General features: G+C 41.8%; 1 protein-coding gene across 22 annotated transcripts in view; it reads right to left on the bottom strand.

Moving 5' to 3' along the window:
* TENM2 (teneurin transmembrane protein 2) overlaps nucleotides 1–25,240 on the bottom strand; it is a 3,550,639-nt gene that overhangs the window by 42,897 nt on the left and 3,482,502 nt on the right. For 21 of the 22 annotated variants that reach the window (XM_041750467.1, XM_041750468.1, XM_041750478.1 and 18 more), the window contains 6 exons: nucleotides 21,774–21,794; nucleotides 18,583–18,815; nucleotides 17,195–17,349; nucleotides 15,138–16,012; nucleotides 8,323–8,498; nucleotides 6,581–6,816 (listed from right to left, as the gene is read on the bottom strand). In XM_041750467.1, the coding sequence (XP_041606401.1) occupies nucleotides 6,581–6,816; nucleotides 8,323–8,498; nucleotides 15,138–16,012; nucleotides 17,195–17,349; nucleotides 18,583–18,815; nucleotides 21,774–21,794 (1,696 nt within the window). The remainder of the gene's footprint in view (nucleotides 1–6,580; nucleotides 6,817–8,322; nucleotides 8,499–15,137; nucleotides 16,013–17,194; nucleotides 17,350–18,582; nucleotides 18,816–21,773; nucleotides 21,795–25,240) is intronic. The other variant, XM_041750477.1, reaches the window with a different exon arrangement.

The following is a 25,240-nucleotide window of genomic DNA, read 5'->3' as shown; positions in this document are numbered from 1 at the left end:
GTGCTATCTCAGTGGGAGCTTCAAAGATGACTAAGACTTTACAAGTGAGGGTGAGAAGAGTTGGGGAGAATATTCCAGATGAGGAGGTCAGCAAGTGAAAGCTTGAGTAGTAAGCAAAGGCCCTGCTCAGGCAGACAACTTCATTTCAGATGCTGTGGGAATATTCTAATAGAGGTGGGTGGTCTGTTGGTACAGATATGGCAGACAAGAGAGGCATCTGGTATGTAGGCTCAGCCTGGATGACCTGAACAGGCTTGTACTAGTCACCTCTCAACCTGAACTTTCCAGAATCCAAGTATGTTGCACATCTTCAGCCTCTGAGAAGGAAGGTAGATAGTCTGCAGATGAATGCTCCTTTGCATTCGCCAATGTGTCCATCTGGGGAGGACTTGCATATTTCTAAGATCCTTCCCAGGGTCACTAAGGGCCTTTCTCCTTGACCCTGCCCCCAGTTAGTTTGCTCCAGCCACACTAGCTCTCCTGCTTAGGATATAAGCAACGGTCTCTTCTGCTTCAGGGCATTTGCACATGCTGATACACTAGCATAGGAGGCTTGCGTCCCATCACATGTCTGGAAAATTCCTACTCTTCAGTTCTCAACTCAAATGTCTATTTTCTTAGAGTGGCCTAACCTAAATCAGATATTCCCTTTTATCTGCACCCTGTATTTTTCTTCATGGCTCCCATCACAATTTCTTTATATTATATGTCCATTTATTTGATTATTATCTGTTTCTCTTTGCTATGGCACAGGGTCTTTCCACTTTTCCACCATACCTTCCAAAATAGCAAGTCAGCCAAAAGTAATACTTGCTTGGGGAACACATTGCTTAATGCGTTTGCAGAGGCTTGCCCTTCTAATGATATATTATTTAAGCTGATATTAAATTTATTACAAGTCCTGTCTGCACAAGCACTGCTCATAATATAACACTGAGTCTTGTCTGTTTTGTTCACCAGTATACACTGAGTGAGTCATACAGTGCCGACGCATAGATGTTTGAAACATAAAATATTGGTGCAGAGTGAAAACACTGGCAGGAAGGGGCTGGTAAAATTCACACTTTCATGGTAACTGTGAATATTAGCAGAGCTACTTGAGTGGGCCTCATGCAGAACTGAGTTCACACGTGTGTGTTTGCATGTACAGCTGCCTCCCACCTCACTCCTGTGTCAATGTCATTTGCCACAAAGGTAAAACTAACACAAAGCAGTGTGTAATTGCAATGTCATATTAATCCTATAGAAACCTCAACAAAATTACTAACTCCTACCTCTTCTGGGGAAGGATACTAATGCCAATATCATGATGGAAGATATCTTGGAAGTGGTTTTTCTTTTGTTCTGCTGCCTACACATGTAGTTGTTTCTTGCTTCTGCAATCTCTGTGTAAATCATAATCAAGAGGAAATATCCTGGAGGGTGGTTGTATGCTTCCTGTTCAGAGACAATCATGCACTGAATCCATTTCAGGAAGGAGCAGTAGTTTTAAATCTCAGTAGAAGGGGCTGGTTTCTGCTCTCCCAAAAAAATCTAGAAAGAAGACTTGCTGGTGGGGAAGGTGGAAGGTGAAAGTGAGGGAGGATGATACATAAACAGATCCTCAAGGCCAGGAGTTTGCCTTATGATCAGTCTCTGGAGGGATGGAGAATGTGGAATATATCTGGGGTGTGTGTGTGTGTGTGCATGTTTGTGATTTAACCTATTCCTTCCTTCTTTGGGTGTAGCATCCTCTTTCTGTATGGCTTCCCACGTTTAGGTGATCATGTACACAAGGTACATGTGTCCACATGTGACCTAATACTGGCTGATCATAGATCTGTGCTAGGTCAGTCACCTGAGGTGATTTTGTTTTTAAGTATAAATGCTGTGGGAGATCCTTTCCTCTATGTTCACTAAGCTAAGCTGATGTCAGCCTGAAGTCACCTTTGGCCAACTCTGACTCCCCAGTGTGAAGAGGTCACTGGTCTACTGTGGAAGAAAATGAGGCCAACTGCCAAGAGAAATAATGCTGGGGGATGGAAGGGGACCATGAGAAAGACAGAAAAAGAGAGGGAGATGCCAGCCTGATGACATCATTTGGGCTTGTGGGGGTCCATTAGGCAAGACAATGAATGCCCTTTTTTATTACTCTAGTTTGAGTGGGCTTCCTATCTTTTGCAATAGAAAGATTCCTGACAGATATAGGGGAAATGTGCTTGTGAACTCATTCCTGCTTTGGGTGAGTTGGGGGAGCAGAATTCACACATATGCACCTTCTAAGAAGGAGCCCTCAGGAGGCATGGTCATCACTTCTTCCTTCCTCACTTGTTGTCTGAGTGCTTACCACATGGCACTTGTCACCAGGGACATAGTGGTGAGGTGGTTCCTGTGCTTATGGAGCTTACAGATGCCCTGTTGCAACTGTTCCGTGTGTTTTTGAAAGGCCCGAGAGAACAGAGAAAGGAGTGGAGTGGAAAAGACTCTTTCAAATGAGATTCCTTGAGATGTTCTTGGGAGACAAAATGAAAATTATTCTCACATTGAGTTTGGGCAAAGAAGAAGGGACTAATACTCTAAGTTTTGCTGAAGCATCATAAAGCTTTTGGTGGAAGGATATGGTTCTTTGATGGTCTACCCATTCACCATCTTACATTTCACCAACCTATATGGAAATGTCACTGACACTTTCCTCACCCAAGAGATGACCCTGACTGGGTTGCTGAAAAAAAGAGCTACTTAGGTGGCTTAGAATTTCACTGGGCACTGGTCTATCATGGTAGCTTCATTGCGATTTTTGGTTTCCTCTGAATTCTAGGGAAGCTCAGAGCCTAGGGTCCTCACATCACTCCTTTAGCCAGACTCCTAGGAGCTGGACAGTCCCTGAGAAAGGTAGATCTGTTTGCTTCAGTGCTTGATACCCTCCGTTACTGCACCATAGATTCTCTACAAATTCCCTACTTTTAACGAAGGAGCAACAGTTTCTTCCCCATTCCAAGAGGCAGGGCTGGGGCTACCAGAATGTCACATCTCTGTCTTGGGGTTCAGTCCCCAGCCTCTCTCCTTCACAGAGCCTGGCATGCCAGTTCACAAATTCTAGATAGCCACTCAGTTTCCCAATCCATATGGTTATCGAGAGGAAGCCTTGAAAGCGAGCATGATACAGCAACTCTGCTACTTGTCAAATCCTGTTAATTATGTGTACTAAATGTCTCCCCCTCTTTTCTTTCTTTACTTTTAGTGATTTAGTTATTTGTTTGGATTACTGCAGTTGCTTCTATGCTGTCCCTCTCTTCCTATCTTGTCCCCTTCTAATCTATCTTCCTCCACACCTGAGAAAGCTTGAGAGGTCTTCTAAGACGACACATCCCAACACATCACTCTGCTAATTAAACCCTGGAAGAGTTCCCCACAGTCCTCTGGATAAATGTCAGCCTAGCAAAATATTCCGTTCCATGTGCTGCCTCTGGCCAATGTATTCTTTGTACCACAGTGTAACACTTTCCCCTTCCCTCTGGCCAAACTGAGTTAAGGTTTCTTGAAATGCTCTTCCCCTTTTTTGACCTCTCTTTCACAGGCAGCACTTTTGGTCTGGTCACCCCTTCCCCATATCTTTGCTGGGCTAATTCCTACTGCTCTTCAGAACTGATTCCAATTCTTCTGTGAAGCTCATCCTGATAGAGATGGCAGAGACCTTGCTATGTGTTCACCAACTCTTTCATTTTTTTTTCTCCCTTAGCCATTCAAGAAAGACAACACTTCCTAGGCTTTCTTGCAGTTCAGTTGAAGTGTTCTCACTGGGGTGGGTGAAATGAGCTCTGCTCATTCAGCCCCTTGTCCTTCCAGAGCAACGTTAAAGGTCACTTGCCTCCTGTGGTGGGATCACAAGACAGCAAGTTCAGTGAGTCACCCCTAGGACAAGCTTCCTTTCATTATTGGGACCGTGATGTGGTTGGCTCCTGAGATTGGAGGTCCTATTTGTTATCTGGCCTCAGTCCATCCTTTTCTGATGCAACGAGCTATTGCTTTCCTTGTGACATTGCTTGTATTACAGCTTATACCACACTATTCACATTGTCTTCTCCACTGGAATGCAAACTTCTTGCTGGCAAGGATTTAGTTTTCTTTCTCTAGTCTACTCCATGGCGCTTGGCATATAGTCAGCACTTAGCAAACATGTTTTTTTTTTTTTTAATTATAATATTGCTTTAATTTGCAGCCCAAAACAGAAGAGACTTAAAGAGAAAATTAAAAAGAAATGAGTTAGTTATACACAGGAAAATGATTATAGTTGTAAAATGCAGCATTCTGCTAAGACTCCATTCTAGTAATCTTCTGAACGAATGAATGAAAAATTTCAGGGCCCCATTTGACAATGGAATTCAAGATAGAGTGAAAAGAACGTTAGGACTGGAGGTAAGGAGAGAAGAGCCTGCTTGCCTTGTGTGGGCCAAGGTACCTTTGATTTGAAACTGCAAACTTCCCTGCCCTAGGCTCGCGAAGAGCCTGACTAAAAGGACACTCCCTGGTTCTCTTAATCCACATCATGCTCCATCTTTCTTTTATACCTTCTTTCAATTGCTCCCCTGCAATTTCCAAGAGTTGCTTTTATTTCATTCACTAAACAATTTATGAATTGAATTAAAATAAATGAGATGCAAATAAATTCCAGGCTTTCTCCCTCATTTTCAAATTACATTTTCAGTCCACTCAACCTGTTATAATCTCATAGTGATTTTCATTTAAGAGAGCTAAATGGATATGTGATTATTGTTACAGGAACTAACACCAGACAATTAAATGTTGAGGTGTTGATAGATAAAGCTGTGTTTTGATTTGCATAAACATGATGCCAGCAAATCTAACCCTGGCAGAAATTCAGTTATAAGACTTGCGTGCCTAACTTCTGCTAATTACCACAAGTATCATTATTAAGATTTTTAATATTCAGAGTTGGGATTATAACCATTTTATTTTAGGGCCACATTTATCTTTATTTTGAAAACTTAGTCAAAATGCATAACTGATTTATCAGAGAAAAGGCACGATTACTACTTATAATCAACTTCTACAGTGCAGCATATCAAAAATCAATTATACAGCCCTGAAATCCAGTCATTAAGGATTTAGCTACTAATCTCATTTCATTTTTGTCTTTAGGAAGATACTGCCGTTTGCAACTTTGCAGATACCAGCACAGGAAGAAAAACATGGGAGACTGCTGATAACCTAATGTGAGGAATGAAGCTCCAACTAGACAAAAGCAGAACCTTAATATGGAGTGGTCTGGCCCTGCCAAGAGGTAGTGTCCCCTGGGTAGATTTCAATGCAGTAAGAGGCCAAAGTTACTACTCAAGCGTTGTGATTCCAAAGTAGTAGTTGAACTCGGCTGTGCTCCATTGTTTATTCTCTTCCCAGTGCTTATCTTAATCTGCAGTTACTTTATTTATTAGTATACTGACTATCTGCCCCTCCTGTCCCTATCTCCCCCATTTACCACCCCCACTCCCTGACTGTAACTGCAAGAGGGTAAGGATTTTGCTTGGTGTGCCATGTAGATCCCCAGTGCCTAGCTTGTAGTAGGCGTTCAGTAAATACGTGCCGAATTTAATGAGGACTGGGATCCCTAGAATTATTTCATGCCATGGGGAAAGGGGTTAGCATGATATTAAGAATCAGTCCCTCCTCATGCCAGATAAGTGACTACGGCAGGAATCAGATTATCTGGATGACTGAGAATTTAATCTGGTAGCTGTGGGCTTGGTGGTTAAGGATATTGGCAAGTGAGCCAGACACAAAGATGGAACTGGGACCAAGTCCTGGCTATGCCATTTTCTAGCCAGGGTGCCTTTGCACAGGTTATGTAGCTTCCCAGAACCTGTGTTTCCTCATCTGAAAAACAGAGGTAAGTACCCCCATGGGGCTGTTGAAAATAAGTAAAGCATTTAACGGTGCTTGCATCATGAAAGTCCTCAATGAGTTTTGTGTGTTAGTTTTTAAAAGATGTAATTTGTTGGTAAGCTGCCTAGTCTGGGGAAGCTATGGTTGGTTAAAACTTTCTACAGTGGGTTGCTTGTGATTTTCTCTTGGGAAGCCTTCCCTTATTGCTTTAGGCTGGCTGATATCTCCTCTGTGATTCTATCAGGTCCTGGATGCTCCTCTCACTTAACCCATTGAATTATTCTGCATCTATATATTCTACTGGACTGTTAACTCATTGAGTGTAAAGAGTACATTATAAGATTTTAAAGATTTTTGTTTTTCCAGTATTCATCAAATTACTCAGTACACAGTAGGCACCAGGCACTAAGTTGTTTGCCAAATTGGTCAAAGAGTGAAAGCTGAGGGAGAAGATGGCAAGTGTGATAAGAAGACTGAAGCTGTCCCTCGCTAGGGTGTAAGGTAAATTTCCATTTTTTTATCTTCCTTCCCCCCCCCCCCCCCCAGAGGGATATGGATTCTATCTTCTGAGGGAAAGACTCATCTTTTCCAGGGAAGAAAGGAGTAATGGAGGCTTGGGGCCTGGGCAATTTCCTCAACTCTTGAGGAAAGGGTGTATCCCCTACCACTTTGAGGTGATAGATTGGGTGGAACCACTTACCCGGAGCTTCCTGCCAAAGATGGTGACTTTGCCTTTAATCTGTTCCTTTCTTAGGCGCCACTCAATGGAGTTTAGGCCGTTTTCCATGGGCAGGGAGATGTTGCAGCGCCCAATCGTGGGGGTGATGGTGCCTGCTAGGACGTGGGGCTCGCTGTGGAAGCTGACACCCATCCCATTGGCATACATCACCCGCAGGGTACCATTATTACAGAGCTGGTAGCTGTTCCGCACTTGATCTGGAGAAATGTAAGTGGGGGTGGGGGTAGGGAAAGAAATTATCCACTCTATTAGTCATAAGAGAACAGAACCCCTATTTTTATAGGTTTCCATGGTACTTTGCAGCTGTCAGTGTAAGGCTGCCTTCAATTAGCACACATACAATGTTAAGGTGAGTAGCAGAGATGCTACTGATCCGTGGAAAGAAAAACATTATTAATATGTGGCACTCCAGAAATAATTATGCTGTGATATTTTTCTTTTACTCACTGAAGACTATTAATAGTACCTTTAAAGATGTCTATTGCCTACACAATTTGTGTCAATCAAATCTCTAATTTTTAACATATATATATTTTAGCTTAAATGGGAAAAGAAAGACTAATTTTTTTTTTCCTTTTGCCTACTGCCATCTCACCTGAAGTTGATGGGCTAGCTACAAATCAGATCAAGAGAAAAAGCAACCTTCCTGCCCCTCATGCTTCTGCTGCTGACTCCACTATGATGCCACCTCTACTCAAGAAAACTCTGAAGAGATTCAAACAGCATAAGGTAGACTGAGCTAGTGGGTGCTGATAACATGCATTTATCTTCCCAAAGGGAATCTACACTAGTCAATCAGACTTCTGACCTTTTTCCTTATCGAAAAGTTCCAGGAAGGAAATGTGAATCCGAAACTCCTTTTATAGATATATTGCTTCCTGATTATTTGGGCAAAGGAGTCCAGCTGGGCTGGCTTCTGAGACGCTGGCTTTTGGGATACTGAGCAAATGTGTATCTGTCACTCCTGCAACTGCAGCCATCATGCAGAAAGACAGAATCTACATCATTAATCATTTGGCAGAGCAGAAATAGAGTCATTGAAACAGGCTCTGTCGTGGGATAATAGTCCAGAAATGTCACCATTTATCTACTGAGAGGACACTTTTATCCTCTGACAACGGGCTAGCCCACTGACATTATATCTTAATTAAAAGAAAAATTAATCTGCGCAATTCCCTTTCTTGCCAGCTCCTGTGCTTGTCCTGGACTGTGTGTCATGTCAAACAGTACTAGTAACTATGGGGTGGTCAGAAACCTCTGAGATCCCAGTCTTGGCAAGAGATTGCTAAAGGGCTCTGATTCCAGGACAATCAACTCAACAAACAAGTACTTGGAAGAAGGATCAGAATGGCACCAAAAAAGGCAGAGGTGAACCCAAGGGGATAAATAACCTTTGAGAAGGTAACTGTGTGTATTGGGTTAGTGGGGAGTGCTAAAGATGGAGAGGTAAGAGCAAGTGGGGCTGACAACTGACATTTTCAGATAAATATATAGACATCCCCAAATCTCTAGACATTTCGTTTAGTATAGATGACATTCTCCTGAATCTGATTAAGCCATTTTCTACAAGACTGACCTCTTGTAGAATTTGTTTGCTGTGGACACTCGACTCAAATAGCAAGCTAATGGGCGTCTCTAGTCTCTGAAAGTCTTCCGAGTCTTACTTGGGGTCTGTGGGTGAGTTTAGTGGGAAGGGAGCTCACCTTGTACCACTGTGTAGGAGGCCTCTACTGAAGACAGATTGGTAATGACAGTGACGTCGTCATCACGGTTGGAATTCTCAATGTCAATGGTGATAGACTTCTCCATTTCCCGGTGCAGACTGGTCACCACCCCCGTGGGGCGTGTCACATTGGTCAGGCGGCCCTCATGGTCATAGCTGGAGGACAGACACACTGGTTTAGGAGCACACTTATTAGAGCTGAAGCCTTTCCCACCACCTAGAACTACACAAGGGCCAGAGAGACTGGAAGGTGGAGTGGCTGGGTAGTATATCACACTGAGGCTCCATGGTACCATTAGCAAGACCTGGCATTGGAGACCATCTATGTCCTTGCTCTTCTATACTCATAGTCCTCTGGACAGTCACCCTGGGCCAAGCGCCACCTCCATGCCTTGGCTCAAGCATAGTAGGTTTGGCTGCCTATACCTCTTTCTCTGGGTTTATAGCCCTAAACCACAGCTCCCCAGGCAGCCACCTTAGACCATTTTCCCAATGACTTGACTTGAGCACTGAAGTTTAGGTATACCGGTGATCAAGTTCTGATCCTAGAAAGTTGCCTGATATTGGGCCCTTCTCCTTCATGTAAATCATCTTTATCCTCTTCTTAAAATAACTGTGCAGTTATTTTTTCCACTTCCTTTAGCAAAAAGTCTTGCTGTTCCACTCGGTAGAACATTTTCCCACTCTGGAAGATCCATTTTGAGTAGAAAGCTTAGGCCCTTTAAGGTCTGGATGTAGAAGCCTTTGAGCTTTCCCAGATGAGATGTTACTAGAAAGGGGAGGAAGGTGAAGCAAAGAAAGTAGTTTGCTTGAGCTCTACATGTGACTCCCCCTGGACTGGGGATAAAGACAAAGTTGGTGGGTTCTGAATGATAGAAATTGAAGCTTGTACAGCATGTGGGTGTGGGACAGCTAGTGAACAGAGCCATTGTGGCTTATTTGACTTTGTTTCTTAGGACTACAAAAGCAAATATAGATGGTGCTTGATAAATGGTTTTAGAATAAAGGAATGCAGACATGGTAAGTGATTGGAGAAAACATGGTAAGAAATTTTGCTTCTGGGGATGTTTGAAGGCTGAGAGCAGAACCACATTAAGTTGCATGATCAGTTGGTCAAAGGTGGTGGGAAGGGGGAGGACTCTGAACAGGGAGCCCAGCTTTTGGCTCTAGCCAAATCATTTGCCCAGGGCTCTAGGCAATAGGTGGGTTATACCACCAGAATTTTCCAGGTAAACACAGATGGGAGTCAGGCCCTCCAGGTCAAAGGGACTCCCTTTTGTCGTCTTATCCATTAAGGAAACTGCCTCTTAGGTAAACAAAGATGTTAGTTACTAATAGTGACAAATTAGAATAACCTAAATGATTACTCATCAAAGATTTGTTAAATAAGGATTTATCCATGAAGTAAAAACCTCTAAAGCCATCAAAGTTGAGGACAGTGATTTCTATCTATTGGAATGAAAACATGTATATATTATTGAATAGAAAGAGTGGAGCAGAAAAATATATTCCCCTGATAGTATACAGGGGTGAAAAATGAGTCTATGTAGAATTAATTTTCTCAAAATATAGATATCTCAACATTAAGGATAGTTTTTCTGCATGTGTTTTGTCAAATCACACAATGGGTCACACAATGTGTTTTGTGTGTTCCCATATTTTAGGAATTATTTCTAACCAATATGCCTTACTTTTGTGTTTTATGACTAGAAACAAAAGGTATTTAAATGAATTAGAGAGTAAAAAGACAAAAGATCAATGAGACTAAGAGTTGGTTTTTTAAGAGATAAAATTGACAACCCTTAGCTAGATTCACCAAGAAGAAAAGATGACAGGATGCAAATAAAATCAGAAATGAAAGAAGAGATGTTACTACTGATACCACAGAAATACAAAGGATCATAAGAGATTACTACTAAGGAGTTTCAATCAGTAATCAAAAGCATTCCAACAAACAAAACTATAGGGCCAGATGGCTTCACTGGTGAATGCTACCAAACATTCAAAGACTTATTAATAGCAATCCTTCTCAAACTCTTCCAATAAATAGAAGAGGAGGGGAACTATTCCAAACCCATTTTATGAGGCCAGCATTAATCTGCTACCAAAACAAGACAAGGACACCACACAAAAAGAAAATTATAGACCAATATCTCTGATGAATGTAAATGCAAAAATACTCAAATCATATTCATATTTAAATTAAATGTAGAAAATCATATTCAACAGTATATTTAAAATGGGATTTATTCCATGGATGCAAGGATGGTTCAACAGATGCAGGAAAAGGATCTGACAAATTTCAACATCTGTTAATGATAAAGTGGGTAAAGAGGCAATGTACTTCAACATAAAAAGGCCATATATGAACGTTCCACAGCTAACATCAAACTTGAAAGCTTTCAGAACAATTAAGGAAGCAAAAGAAATGCATCCAAATCAAAATTAAAACTGTCATTATTTGCAGATGATATATTACATATAGAAAACTAAAGACTTAACCTAAAAACTGTTAGAACCAATAAATTCAGTAAAGTTGCAGGATACAAAAATCAATTTATAAAAATCTGTTGTGTTTCTATATGCTAGTAACAAACTAGCTGAAAGACAATCCCATTTATGATTGCATCAAAAAAATAAAAATAAAAAAAGCCTAGTAAAAATTTTAGCCAAGAAGGTAAAAGACTTCTTACACAAAAAGCTACAAGACATTGATGAAAGATGTTCATGGACTGGAGAAATTACAATGTCGATACAATTCAATGTAATTCCTAACAAAATCCCAATGGCATTATTCACAGAAATAGGACAAACAGTCCTAAAATTTGTATGGAATCAGGGAAGATGCCTCATGGCCAAAACAATATTGAGAAAGATGTGTAGAGCTGAAGGCATCATGTTCCCTGATTTCAAAATATATTACAAAGCTATAGTAACCAAAACAGTATCGGATGGACATAAAAACAGACATACAGATCAACAGAGCAGAACTGAGAACCCAGATATAACCCATACGTATATGATCACTTAATTTACCACAGAGGCAAGAATATACAACAGAGAAAGAACAGTCTCTTCAATAAATGGTGTTGGGAAAACTGGACAGCCATGTGCAGAATCCTGAAACCGGACCATTATTTACACAATACACAAAAATTAACTTGACCTGAAACTATAAAACTAGAAGAAAACCTAGGTGGTAATCTTCTTGACAGTCTTGTCAATTTTTGATTTGGCAATAAAGGCAAAAATAAACAAGTGGGACTGCATCAAACTAAAAAGCTTCTGCACAGTAAAGGAAACCATCAACAAAATGCAAAGGCAGCCTACTGAATGGGAGAAAATTTGTGCAAATCATATATCTGATAAAGGGTTAATATAAAAAAATAAAAAGAACTCATTCAATTCAATAGCAAAAAAGGTGAACTGGATTAAAGAATATACAGAGTCTGAATAAAGAAGACACACAAAGGGCCAACATATATATAAAAAGGTGCTCAACACCACCAATCAATGGGAAATGCAAATCAAAACCATAATGAGGCATTACCTCACACTTATCAGAATGTCTGTTATCAAGATAAGAAATAAGTGTTGGCAAAGATGTAGAGAAAAGGAAACCTTTGTGCACTGTTGGTAGGAATGTAAATTAGAGCAGCCATTATGGGACACAGTAGGAGGTTCCTCAAAAAATTGAAAATAAAACTACCATATGACTTAGCAATTCCACTCGGCCATAAAATGAAATCTTGCAATTTGTGACAACATGGATGGAACTCGAGGGCATTATGTTAAGTGAGATAAGTTAGAAACAAATACCACACATGATCTTATATGTGGAATCTTTTCTTTTTTTTAAGATTTTTATTTATTTACTCCTGAGAGACAGAGAGAGAAGCAGAGACATAGACAGAAGGAGAAGCAGGCTCCCCAGAGGGAGCCCCATGTGGACTCGATCCCCAGACCGGGATCACGCTCAACCGCTGAGCCACCCAGGAGTCCCTATATGTGGAATCTTTAAAGCAAACAAAACCCTGAGTTCATAGACACAGAGGACATCTTGGTGGTTACCTGAAATGGGAGATAAGTAAAATGGGTGAAGGGGGTCAAAAGGCACAAATTTCCATGTATAAATAAATTGTGGGGATATAATGTACAGTATGGTGATAGGTAATAATACTGTATTGCATATTTGAAAGTTTTTAAGAGAATACATCCTAAAAGTTCTCATCACAAGGAGAACATTTTTGGTAACTGTATATGATGGATGTAGACTAGACTTATAGTGGTGATCATTTCACAACATATGCAAATATCAAATCATTACATTATATGCTTGAGTATGTCAGTTTTACCTCAATAAAAACAAGTTAGAAAATAAAAGACTTCTAAGTGTTTGTGTATGTGGTGCCTAATGGACTATTAGGTACCAGACTATATCCTCAACTCATGCAGCCAAGCAGAGACTATATGAGGAGTTCCATGATCTGGGATCCAGGCAAAGCTTTAATTCCAGTGCACCTGGACATGTACGATGGTGTAGGTTGCTGTGCTTCTTCATGAGAACAGTAATAGAAACTGGAGAGTCTACTTTTTGGGGAACAGAGGATTGGGGTTGAGGCCAAGATCTCAGGATCTACAGGAAGAAAAACATTTTCTCTTTAACTTCCAAAGAACAGTAAGTTTTCTACAGCTGTGCTTACTTGCCTGTGGAGTATCTTCAGAATCAGATTTCTTTGCAAGTAAGTCTACACATAGTTGGAAGGAGCTCTGAGTTCCAATAATGGGATCTCAAGGCCACTCAATAGAACCACTACAGCCTTGGCCCATGTGGGGTAAAGGGTGCTTTTGATTCATTTTATTCAGCAAGTATTTACTGAGTGCCTACTATAAGCCAGGCATTGTTCAAAGCACTGGGGACATGACTATGGATGAAAATCCCTGCCTCCATGATGTGTACATGATGGACAGGGCAAAAATAAACCATGATTTAAAATACAGAGTATGTCAGATGGTAACAAGTGGTAAGGATTAAAATAAAGGAGGGAGAGAGAGAGTGTGTGTGTGTGTGTGTGTGTGTATGTAGGAGTGGTTGTAATTTTAAGTACAGTCCTGTGCCTTTCAGGGATGGAGACAGGCTGCTCTTTCCCAGCTGACCATGTGTAAAACTACTACAAAACAAAAGGAATCAGCCCTCTTTTTAGGAGGAACAAGAAAACCTAATGCATTTGAACTCCTATAATTGAGAATTTGTGATAATTGGATTTATCTACATTATCAAAAAAAGCAGCTCTACAAGAGAGAAAAAAAATCAAGCGGTTTACATGAAACTCATGAACTTTTTAAAAAAAGCATTCTGCATATATATATATATGTGTGTGTGTGTATTTTTTTTTTTAAATTAAACTAGGAACTCCTGGAAAATACTCCCCCAGTTAGAGCTAGCCTGTCAAGATGCACCTAAGCCCGAGCTTCTTTATTATGGTCTCTAAGAAGTCAGGCCTAATTCAGACTGGCCTCCTGAGAGTGACACTGTTTTGTCCTCAATCATGTCAGCCAACAAATTATCCCTGAAATACACTTGGATCTTTACGTGGAACTGCTAGCGGGAAATGTGATAATCTAGGAGGTATTTGGGTTATAGTATAGTTTTAACCTAAGTTGGTGTGAGAGCTAAAGATGGCACTCAGACGGTGCCTTCAGGGACAGAGTCACTGACTGGTAAAGTGTGATCAAGTCCCAGTGCCCTGAAGGATGCTAGGATGCTTCAGAAATCTGAGAAAGACAGCTTTGCCCAAAGAAAAAAGAGAGCAAGGGAAAGCAATTCTGCAATACAGGAAATTTCCAGCAGGTGGCAACAGCTTCCTTTTCATTCTCCCAAACCCATTTGCCTACCAACTGGAAGTGAACATTCCTGGATTTAGGAGTTATCAACAATGGGTCTTCTGTTCTCTCTCTCATCCCCCATTCCCTCTGCAACAACGCCTCCCCACCTTACTAAGTTCTCAGCCAGCAGCAGCACCTAGACAGAAAGCAAGCAAGGACTCCAAACGCAAGCTTAATCGGATCCTTCACCATCAAGGAGGGTCAGATACTTGCAAATTCCATCACAGTCTCAGCGGTGACTGAAGGAATCACCCTTAGCAATTTTCCCCAACCAGCATCCCACTGGTTAATACTGGCAGCAGTGACAGGCAGTGTGACCAAGTGCTGCCTGCAGGAATGATAGAAAACAGCTTTTTGGCAAAACAAACAGCAGGACTATTAAGTATGAGATAATTGTTAGGGGAAATATGGCCAGCTCTCACATCTTTTAATATACCTAGCACTTTATCTCTATTGATCTGCTTCTGCTAAGAAGGAAATTCAGAGTTTATCTACCTGTCTGTGCAATCAAGTGTGTTGCTGGACCTACTGGCAAATTACAGGAGTCCCACCAGGATCTTGCCTTTTAGATTCTAATTTCCGCACCCATGGCAAACATGAATAATCAGCAAAGTTAATGAGCACTTGCTCTCCCAGGTGCCGTGCATGTCCAATATCCTGAAACTGGAAGGGCAAGCAGGCAAAAGGAATCACCAGCCCCTGTAAGGAGGATGTTCAATATCAGAGACCCAATAGTGCAAATCACTCAGGAGTCAGGGAGAGAGGGGACATGAATATCCTGAGGCTACAAGTTGACTTTTAAGTCAGGAAGACAATGTGACTAAATAATTCCAAAAGCTATGTGGACAGCCAATCCTGCTGCCAGCTAGGGTAGGGTGATGTTGAGAAATACTTTACAAATGTACTTACTCATAGAAGGTTGTCCATCCTGTTTCATCACTCTTGGTAGCTAGAAGGCCAGTGTTCCCATCATAGGTCATGAGACCAAGCTCCAGGTTCTGTGTGGATACGACTTTGAGACCTCCGTTGGTGCCCACTGTGAGGGTGATGATCTGGTTGTCAGGCATGAGCAGGTGGCGGGGCATGCCACTACTGTCCCGACGGATCTTCAGGGAATTCCCATTATTGTCAATCAATTCAGTGACATCATTATCGGCACTATAAGTGAAATTGTACAAGTACTCCCCTGTCACCAGGCTCACAGTGTACTGGTGGATGCCATCGGCATTGAAAACATACAACTCCTGTTCTCCAGGGGATGCAGCCTCATACTGGTTGAAAGCATTAAGAACAGGCTTGTTTTTGCTGACCGCCCTGATCCGAATATTTCCCAGGTCTGCGATGTAGATGGTTCCATCTGGAGCTACAGCTAAGGATGATGGGGAATTCAAGATGGCATCAGTTGCATAGGCGTCATCTCCTGAGTAGCAGTTGCAGTTGACATCGTTTTTGCAGTCACAGTCTGAGGCAGCCCCAGCTAAAAGGCAGATCTCCCCATTGGTTGTTACCTGGCGTAGACGGTTAATCTTCTTCTCATCCGTCTCGGTGATATAGAGGACTCCAGTGTGAGAAATGGCAATGGCACTGGCTGACTCCAGAGCAGAGTGAATGGCTAGTTTGCTGAGTGAGTAGTCAATTCCAGGAACCTGGCAGTGCATGGGGCGTCCCGCGATGATGCTGACTTGGTGATTCTCAGTGATTCGAAGGATGACGTTGTTCTCAAGAACATACAGGGAGTTGTCCATGGGGTTGACGGCAAGGTCTGTTGGCCACTCCAGGCGAACCTGTGGATGACATGGCATCAAATTAAAGAGCAGCCTCTAATATGCCCAACATTTAACTGGAGGGCATGTATATCGGTCTTACGCAGCTGGGGAAAAAAGACTTTTTACCCACACTGTATGAGAAGTGCCCATTATCAAACCACTTGCCTACTGCCCATGTCGAGTGTACACAATGAAGAAGAGGCCATGTAGCAAGCATCTGTTATATCATTTGCTGTGGCTACAGTAGGTCACCAGCTCTACCCATGATGCTTTTCTCAGCCCCAGATGATTGGAACAAGGTCAGAGTCATCATGTACAGTTGTATAGGTAATTCACTGCACAAGGGGCTAATCTAATCCATCCCATCCTCTGCTCACTAAAGAGGCTATGTTCATTTAGAGGCAGCACTTTTTATCTAATGCACAGAAGGAGCCATGCTGTTTGGAAGGTGGCCCTGACCCAAGGGCCACCAATGCACAGGTCGGCTACTGAACTACGAGTTGAGCATTTGCTTGATGAACTGGACCTTCTCCGCAAAACTGAAGCAACAATCTCAGTGGCAAGTTGTCAGTTTGCTGTGGAATCTGAGATGAAATTAATGAGGTAGACTGAACGTGGAACAGGCCCTTATAGGAAGGGCAAACATATAACATCCAGTTTCTCCTGCTATACATTTGAGTGAGCCTCTATTTTCTGCCCCCAAAGGAGCCCATACTAAAGGAATATCACTTGAAGGAATATTGTAGATGGCTCTGCTTTAGTTTACTACTGCACAAAGTAAAGGTTTATATAGTGAGGATGCAATCATTTCAGATTAACAGGGAAGCTCTGATTGACATATAACACAGTATAGTTCATTCTCAAACCTGCAATAATGATGGGTAAGAGAGGTAATTACACAGTAACTCCTACCCTGTAATCTGCCACGGCTGGAGTGTGTTACCAGCTCCACTTTCTGAGCAGAACTCCCTCCTTCCCCCTCCACAGCTCTCCTTTTTCTCTTGCACTCTCTCTCATTCCTATCTGACATTTCTCATTCCATCTTGCTGTCTACTTCATCTCAAGCCTTCTTCAAACAAACCTGTAATCCATATCTATATCTCTTCCTCCCACTTCACTTTCAACCCAAACAGGCTTGCAGGTGAGACTTCAGGCCAAGAACCAGAGGTGGCATAGTGATGAGAAATAAGAAAGTCCCACCTGGGCTACATCCATGCTGGAGTCACAGCTCAGTGGCCGGACAGCAGTGAGGTCATTGGAGCCCAGCAAGGTAGAGATGATTCCATTCTGGTCGACCTTCCGGATCATGGTGGCATCGACAAAGTACATGAGCCCATTCTTGTCTACTGCAATACCTGATTAAGATAAACAGTGGCAGTATGTCTCTTGGCAAGGAATAGGGCTTGTAGGACGGTGTAGGTGGGGATGCCCTATTGGACATTATCTTTCTTGATCTTCTTGGACCAGGGACCTCACTGGATGGATTAGTAGTCTTAGAGCAGTGGCTCTCAACCTTTAAAGGTAACACCCTTTCTCATGAGTACTGTGCTGAGACCTGCATAATTCCTGGGGTGCTGGCTGTATTACCACCCAATTGAAGAATGAACTTTGGGCTGCAAATGAACCAAGGCTGCAAATGAATGACTGGGGAAATAACTTGGCATCTGCTCTCTTCAGAAAAGAAGTTATTTCCCAAGTTCATTGCTTGAAAAATTATTGGTAGTAAATTACTTGAATACCCTTCACAACTAATTACAACAATGAGGTGGAGAAACAGTGATTCTTGTAGTCATAGACTCCCAATTCAAAATATATCCTCCAGGAAACATTCCCAATTAAGCCTTGACTCCACTCGGTATGCCCTGGGGGAACACCTGTGCTAGCACTCTCCTGGTAAGATGTATGCAGTGGCTTCTATTTCGTTGGCCCGTTCACCCTCGTGCCCAAGCCCAAGGCTCCTCATTCTTAATTCATACTGTCAGATCCTTCAGTGGTAGCTAAAAATACTAATAAGAATTGGGCCATCAAAGGACCAATCGGTCTTTAACCCTACGTATCCTTGGTCCTTTTCAAACAGAGATCCATTGGTTCTGAGAACACTTCCCCTCCCCCCAATCCCAGGTCCTTGGAAATTATACCCATTCTTAACTGTTATCATTTATTGGGCACTCAGAAAATGTCAGGGATTGTGCTTAAGACTATACACACTATTGTCTAACATGAACATCTGAGAGTGGTTGGAGGCTCCCACTGGGCTCTGTTCTGTCTCCAGCCCACACAGTTGGCACTCTGGCTCATGGAGCTAATGTTTCCCTCTGACTATGACTGGCAACAGTCAGAAATCTCCAGGAGCAACCCACCCCATTTTCCATTTGTTGTCTATGTGGGTGATGAAGTTTACCTTGGATAAACACATTTTTTTTTTTTTTAAACACCCACACACCAAAGAAACCTATCAGAGTTAAACCATTGTAGGGAAAGCTGTATTTGGGACTGCCTGGGCTTAGTTCACTTCCAGTTAAGAAGAAAGCCAAGCTTGTGGCAAGCTTCTTCTGGGGGAGGGGGCTTTCTTCCTTTGTAGCCTTTACCTCGAGGGCTCATCAGGGTGGCATCCACAGCCTTCCCTCCATCTCCACAGCGGGCTTCATCAAAGGGCAAACATTGCTCTCCAGTCCCTGCCACCACTTCTGAATTCCCAGCCAGGTCCTTAGCACCGCTCAAAGACTTGACTCGGTAGATTCGCCGACTGTTGGTGTCAGACACATAGAGAGAGCCGGACACGGGGTCTACTGCCAAATAGTACTTGTGTGCTGGGTTGTTGCTTTAGAAGAAGCACAAAGAGAAATGAGAAGGGGGCTATGCAGCTGGTCTACTTGATCAAAGAGGTGACAAAAATCCTGCAAGACTCTAACCATTTCTAGTGTCTTTCCACTTTATTGAACTGGAAAGAATCTAACATAACAGCTGAGTGTTCCAACATATCATGGCTCTTAGCTAGTGACTTTTAATTGGACCTAAGCTTCTCAAGCTATGCAGAGAGTTTATCATTTCAATCGTACTAAAACACCACTGCTTCATTTAGCTGGTACAAAAGGTCCCACTCTGGTCCTGCTTTGGTGTTTGTGTTTGTGTGTATCAATCTTTATTTCCCCCTATGGGTTTGATATGTTTCTCAAGTGGGATTGAGGAACACTTCCATGAGACAAGGTTTTCTTTTTAGTTCATGCTTCCTCAATGCCTCCAGGGTACTATTAGATCATTAAGACTGGGGGGCTCCCTGAGAGACCACCAATCCTCAGCCTCACATCTTTTCCACTATTTCTCAGTGTGGATATGAATAAAGTTGGCTTTTGGAGGAGGGGGGAGGGTAAATTTGATGTCTAGCTGGTATCACACCCAGAATCTGGATTACTGAGGGAGGAGATACAGTTTTCATATTTTGAGTAATAGTGAGGTCACAGATGTGGACCAAGATTTGCCAGGGCCCTAAGCCACACTAGGAGAGAAATACCCTAGTATGAGAGAAATGTAATTGAAAGGCACTAAGCCTCAGAGACCTGGACCTCTTTCTCTGCCGTGCATCTAGCTGCCTTATATGTTGCTGATTAGGACAGGACTAAGACATGGGAAACTCTAAACTCAACACTGGCTGACCCAGCTGGTGACCTGAGCTAAGTCTTTTGGCCATTCTGGGTCATAGATTGCTTATTTGGATAATGAAGAAATCAGATAATTGCTCATGCCCTTTTGGCTCAAAGCCTACAGTTTCTTCCCTTTGCAGTGTCTGTTACTTGTTGGAGGTTGAGACCAGAATAGGTGCTTATGCTATTCCTATACTGGTTGTTACAATCACTGCCTCTAGGATACCTCTACTGAATGCCTCTCTGCCCTAGTGTGGTAGATAAGGTTTTGATGCCACATGCCAAAAATGAGCACAGGCCTCTTGTTTTTCAGTTATTTTTCCATTGTAGTTTGGAATTACGGGAGGAAAAGGGATGGGAGAGGTGAAGGAAAAGTGAGGGTGACAATAGTGTTGGATGCATTTGTCCTGTAGACATTAACTGCTAAATTACTAATTAAAACACCCCCATTTGGGTTCTTCCCTGATTTAAGGAAGAAAAGAACTAGGAAGCTATTTTAGGAACAATTTGTGAATCGAGACCATCTTTAATTCCACTTTCTCCTCAGGTTGCTATTAAGACACATAATTGAACTAGAAGTCAAGGTCTTTCTAAAATTCCAGCCTAGATAACTAGTTTAAAAGAGTAGGCTACCAAGGTTCTTTTTCTTTCTTTCCTTCCTTCCTTCCTTCCTTCCTTCCTTCCTTCTTCTTCTTCTTCTTCTTCTTTTTTTTTTTTTTGGCTATTAAGTCTTTAGAGAATATCCACATATGCAAAACAAATTAGGGCAGAAAGGGAAAACTTCATGCCATTTTTTAATTAGATGCTGTACTTTGTTACTGAATGAATAGTAGCTGGCGTGATCAACAGAAGGATCAGGGCACTGCACATCTGTGCCTATCTATGAGCAAGATAATTAATTCTGGACTTTCTAGGGAACCCGATTCAGAGAGGCTTTTCAAAAATTCTGGTAGAAGAGCAGACTTTTGAGGGTATGTGGGGTCAGTTCTTGCTGGGGTCTTATTCTTCCCCCATGGTGTCATATTTATTCCCACCAAGATTCTTGAAGACTCTCAGGTAGATGGACAGCCATGCTTCCACATATGTGGCTCTGGTGAAGGTCAAATGGGGTATGTGAGTTTGAATGGGGGGGGTGTCCTTCCAGGGCATTGTTACCTTTTTTTATTTGACTCAGTCTATAAGCAGCTAGTTTGGGAGTACTGGTGAAAGAGGCCAAGAGCTCATATGCATAGCTTTTCTACTGACTTTGATGATCTTGTACAACTTGTCTCTACTCTATGTCTAATTCTCACATAACATCAGGAAGAAGCCCCTTTCATGTTTCATTTCAAGAAGTAAGAAGAAGCATTCCCTGGAATATTAAAATATGTTTTCTTTTTCTCTCTTCTTCCAAATAAAAGGGTCACTTTTCTTCCATTTTAGTGCAACCTCGGGCAACCTGGAGTTTTTCCTAACTTTGTAATGGGAAGCTCCCCAGAGCCCTATGCGTAACTATGCATGCCTGTTCTACACTATATATGTGAATTATACCAATATGGTTTTAAATGATAACCTGGAGCAGTTGAATGACAAAGGTTATTTAGACAAAAAGTACTTGGTTTATATCCTTCATACTACTTAAAAGTGATTTAACTCCATGAAAATTCCCAATGCATCTGACTGTTGGATTTGTTCTGACCAGCAGATTGGCAATTAACTTGTTTTTTTTCTTAAATGACCATATATCCAGGGGAAAAAATATTAATGAGTTGAAAATGAGTTTTTGACCCGTTTCCAGTTCATTAAAGCTTTTGTGAACCCAGTCCAGCATTTACAAAAGCCAGAAGTTTGCCTCAACTGTTTAGCCCAATTATGGACCGTACTGAGCAGTCGGGATAAAAGTTCGCTGAGGGTTCATTATCTTGCACTTGCATCTCCCGGAAATTCTAATTACTGTCAGCTTATTTGGTTGCTTTTTGACTGCATTTCATAATTGCTAAAGCTTATCATATCCACAACACACAATTAGCACATAAAAAAGTTACTATATTTGGTACATAAAAATACACAACATTACACAAGGAGCACAAAACAAAAAGCAAACACAAGGAAGCAAACGAACCATATCAAATTATACGGGAAAGAGTTTTTTGTCTTACCTATGTTTAAACTCTTTATTTCTTTATAGAAAGAAAACAGAAGGAAAAAGAACAAACAGTTAGCTGAAGAATTGATGATAAAGCAAACACAACATTTTCATTTCTTGTATAAAAGGGCCCAAAAAGGCAGTCTTTTTTTTCCCCTTCTAGCTGACAGCTCCTGGCTCAACTACTTGGGAAGTACCTCTGATTTTGGACTCCTCCAGGCCACTGAAAAATCTAGACAAGAATGCTTGAATTCTCTGACCAGCTTTGTGACTGTCACATCACACAGGTGGCAACAGGTGAAACAGGTCTTCTGGCTAATGAAAGGATGGCAAAGAGGTTACCTCCTGAGTACCAATACCTATTGACTAGTAATGGCTGCTAGGAGGGCAGGAGAGGGATTCTGAAGCCCAATATAAGATCAGCAGTAAAGAGTGCTGTGACTCATTTGTAATGTCTGTCTTGGGTGTGGGAGGGAACCTGGTGCCACCTGTGTCATCTATTTGCCTTTGGTGCATTACAGGGTAGAGTCAATACCACCCGAGAAAGCCTTTTCCCAAATCCATCTGCAGTTTGGCAAACATTCTGTTGAACCCTGAGAGTCTCAACCATTTCCTATCCCTGCCCTATGACACCTTCTGTCTCCCTATCTCATTTTGCATATGTGGGACCCCAAGTATGCATTCTTTCTTACAGATAACACCCATACATGAAATTCATGGGTATTAATATTCTCTCATAATTGGAGCCAAAGATTTCAGTTACCATTCATTTTTTTGAAAACTGGTAAAAGTTTTGCTGGTTTTTTTTTTTTTTTTTGGAACAAAAATATATCATGTCAATTTCAACAGGAAAGTGGCTAAGAAGTTAATAACATTAGGGCAAAGAGAACAGAGTCTAAGGCCTCAATAAAGAGGACTGCTTCTCATTCCTGAGGCTTCTAGGCCATAGTGGAAGGAGTTCCTAACCCGTCTTTCCCTTTTGGCTGAGGGAGGAAGCTTCAGGGAAGGGACATAGAGGGCTCAATGCCACGATTCCCGCTTAGGTGCAGCCCAGGCCTCTGCCAGGGGCCATGATTAGTAGTGGGTTTGCACAGGGATTACATTTTTATATTTTATTCCAACGTGTTAGTTTTCGTTAAAAAAAAAAAAGTTAATTAAATGATGCTGATAACTCCTGAGCTCTGACTGACATGGTGCAATTTAAGATTCATTCTGCAAAGCCTGGTGTGTCAGGGTGGCAGCCGGGAATTCTCGCGTCTATTTTATATTGCTTAATGAAAGTGAAATGTTATCTGCCACCAGTGGTAGTCATATTTGGCTCTTAATTATTGCAATATCAATTCCAGTTTTTTAGTCAAGATTTTGTGAAAAGACTGGATGGGATTTGGGTCTGCAGACCTGACCTACTTCTTTCCTAAGAACATCTGCTTTAAGTTGATTAATATAATATCTATGCTGGGGAAAGAAGAAGGGCAGGAGTAGGGGACCAAGTCACAGAGGGCACAGTCCAAATGATCATATGGATATGAGCTGTGGAGAAAGGCTGAGGTCACTGCTACTCCAGTCCAGGACCATTGGCAGGGTGGGTGCTTAGCAGCCAACAACCCAAAACAACGGCATTGAGTCAGTCTATGTAGATTAGCACTGGTGCGTTACTTACAAAGGACAGGGCTAGGTTTTGTCTATGGCTCAATAATGCAAATCCTTTAGGCGCAGCCTTTGAAGGCAAAGTAATGTTTTGGATTCAAGAATCGAGATGGCTCAGCTTTGTACACTGTGAAGGTTCAATGATTCCTCTGTGGGGCCTTCAGGGCCTCTCTAAGCATGCTCGGTTTATCATGCAGAACCCTCATCAGGCTGTCTTGTGATTTATGCACGTGTATTTGTCTTCCTCACTTTGTTGTGAATGGAGCAAGTAAATATAGACATGACATACTCCTCTCCATAGTGCTGATTCTTAGTAGGCAGCCCCGGAGAGAGTAAGGACTGGGAAAATCGGTTCTTGAGTGACAAAAGGAAAGAATGAGGCTGCTTCTCTTAGTGCTGGGCAGATCATGGCTTGGACTTGTTCCAATCCCTCATGTTCTGCTCAGAATCACAAAGCTGCAATCAGTTGAGACTACTGCCTCTTTCCTTTCCAGCTCTCTCCAGAGTAGGGTGGAATTGGAGTGGTCATGGTTTTCCGTTTGAGTTTTAATAAAAGAGAAGTTAGTTGGGATAAATTTAGTTTACTCATAGGGGGACATGCTTATATAGCTGAGGAGTCCTTTCACTGTCTAGTTAGAGTATTGCTAGTGCTTCTGGCATAGGAGGGGCTTTTAGGTATACTCCCACCTCATTGTGCGGATTTACCGAGCATTATTACTGGAAGTGTAATGCCCAATGTCACCAAATGGATGTGGTGTGGCTTGCTCTTAGTGGGCCTCTAGCTCATTCTGTTGCTGTTATGGCCTCCACAACTTGAGAGACATGGAACCAAGGACAAATTCCAACAAAAGGCAGGACACCGGTCTGTGTCTCCTTTAACTGGAGCAATGTATCTTGAGCCCCCAGTGTGCACCAGGCACTGCCCTAGGCATCAAGGGGCAAAAGATGCCAAAGGTACCTGCTCTATAGAAGCTCACACACTAGTGCCCTAAAAGACTTACACAGAATATTTTACTATTACCAGGACTTCAATGACAAGCTGGTTAATGAATATCAATTGAAAGACTATTTATTCACTGTGCAAGGAAACCTGAAATACCCAGAAATACTATGAAAGAAGCTTGATAAGGTTTTCTTAAATTTTAGGACTCTAACAATTTTTACGACATCACCAGTAATCCAGTTGTGAACATGAAACAACATTTACTAATTTATCAATAATCTTAAACAGATTTTGACTACATTTGTCCTAGAGGGAAGAGAATATTGCTCTATTCTTTCTATAGATGACATTACAAAATCACTGTCGTATTAAAAGATGATCGAAGAGTATGCAGCCAAAAAGTGTAGGAAAACAAGTATCATGGAAGTGTAATAATAGTAGTTAATGAATAAAAAAATTTAGGTAATTTATCTGGATTTTGTGATGTTTGTACTAGCTGTCAGCTTTTCAAAATTTGTAATTTGTTTTGGTTTCTTTCTCATCCTGAATAATATTCAGTTTCATTCTGAAATTATTTAAGATTCAGGCCCAACTTGGACCTTAAAAAGATAGTTCTGAAAACAGTACCAAGAAGTGCCCAAATTTTATGGGGATATTGTTGCTATTGTTATTCTAGGAAGGGATGCTGTGTTACATTTTGTCTCTTGACCTTGGTGTTTATACCCTGACCACACAGGGAAAGCATTTTCTCTGTAACTAGAGCCATATAGTCCTCCCTCACCTTCTCTACTGGTATTAAGCAGGATCTGTTCTCATGGACATTCTCAGGCAAAGCTTTGGTGAAGCTTTCTTCCAACTTCTGCTCCCCTTGCCCTCCTTCCTAATCTCCC

Source organism: Vulpes lagopus, chromosome 3 (assembly GCF_018345385.1).
Source record: "Vulpes lagopus strain Blue_001 chromosome 3, ASM1834538v1, whole genome shotgun sequence".
Lineage (NCBI taxonomy): Eukaryota > Metazoa > Chordata > Mammalia > Carnivora > Canidae > Vulpes > Vulpes lagopus.
Note: the sequence above shows the minus strand (reverse complement) of the source record. Positions and strands in the feature narration are given on the sequence as shown.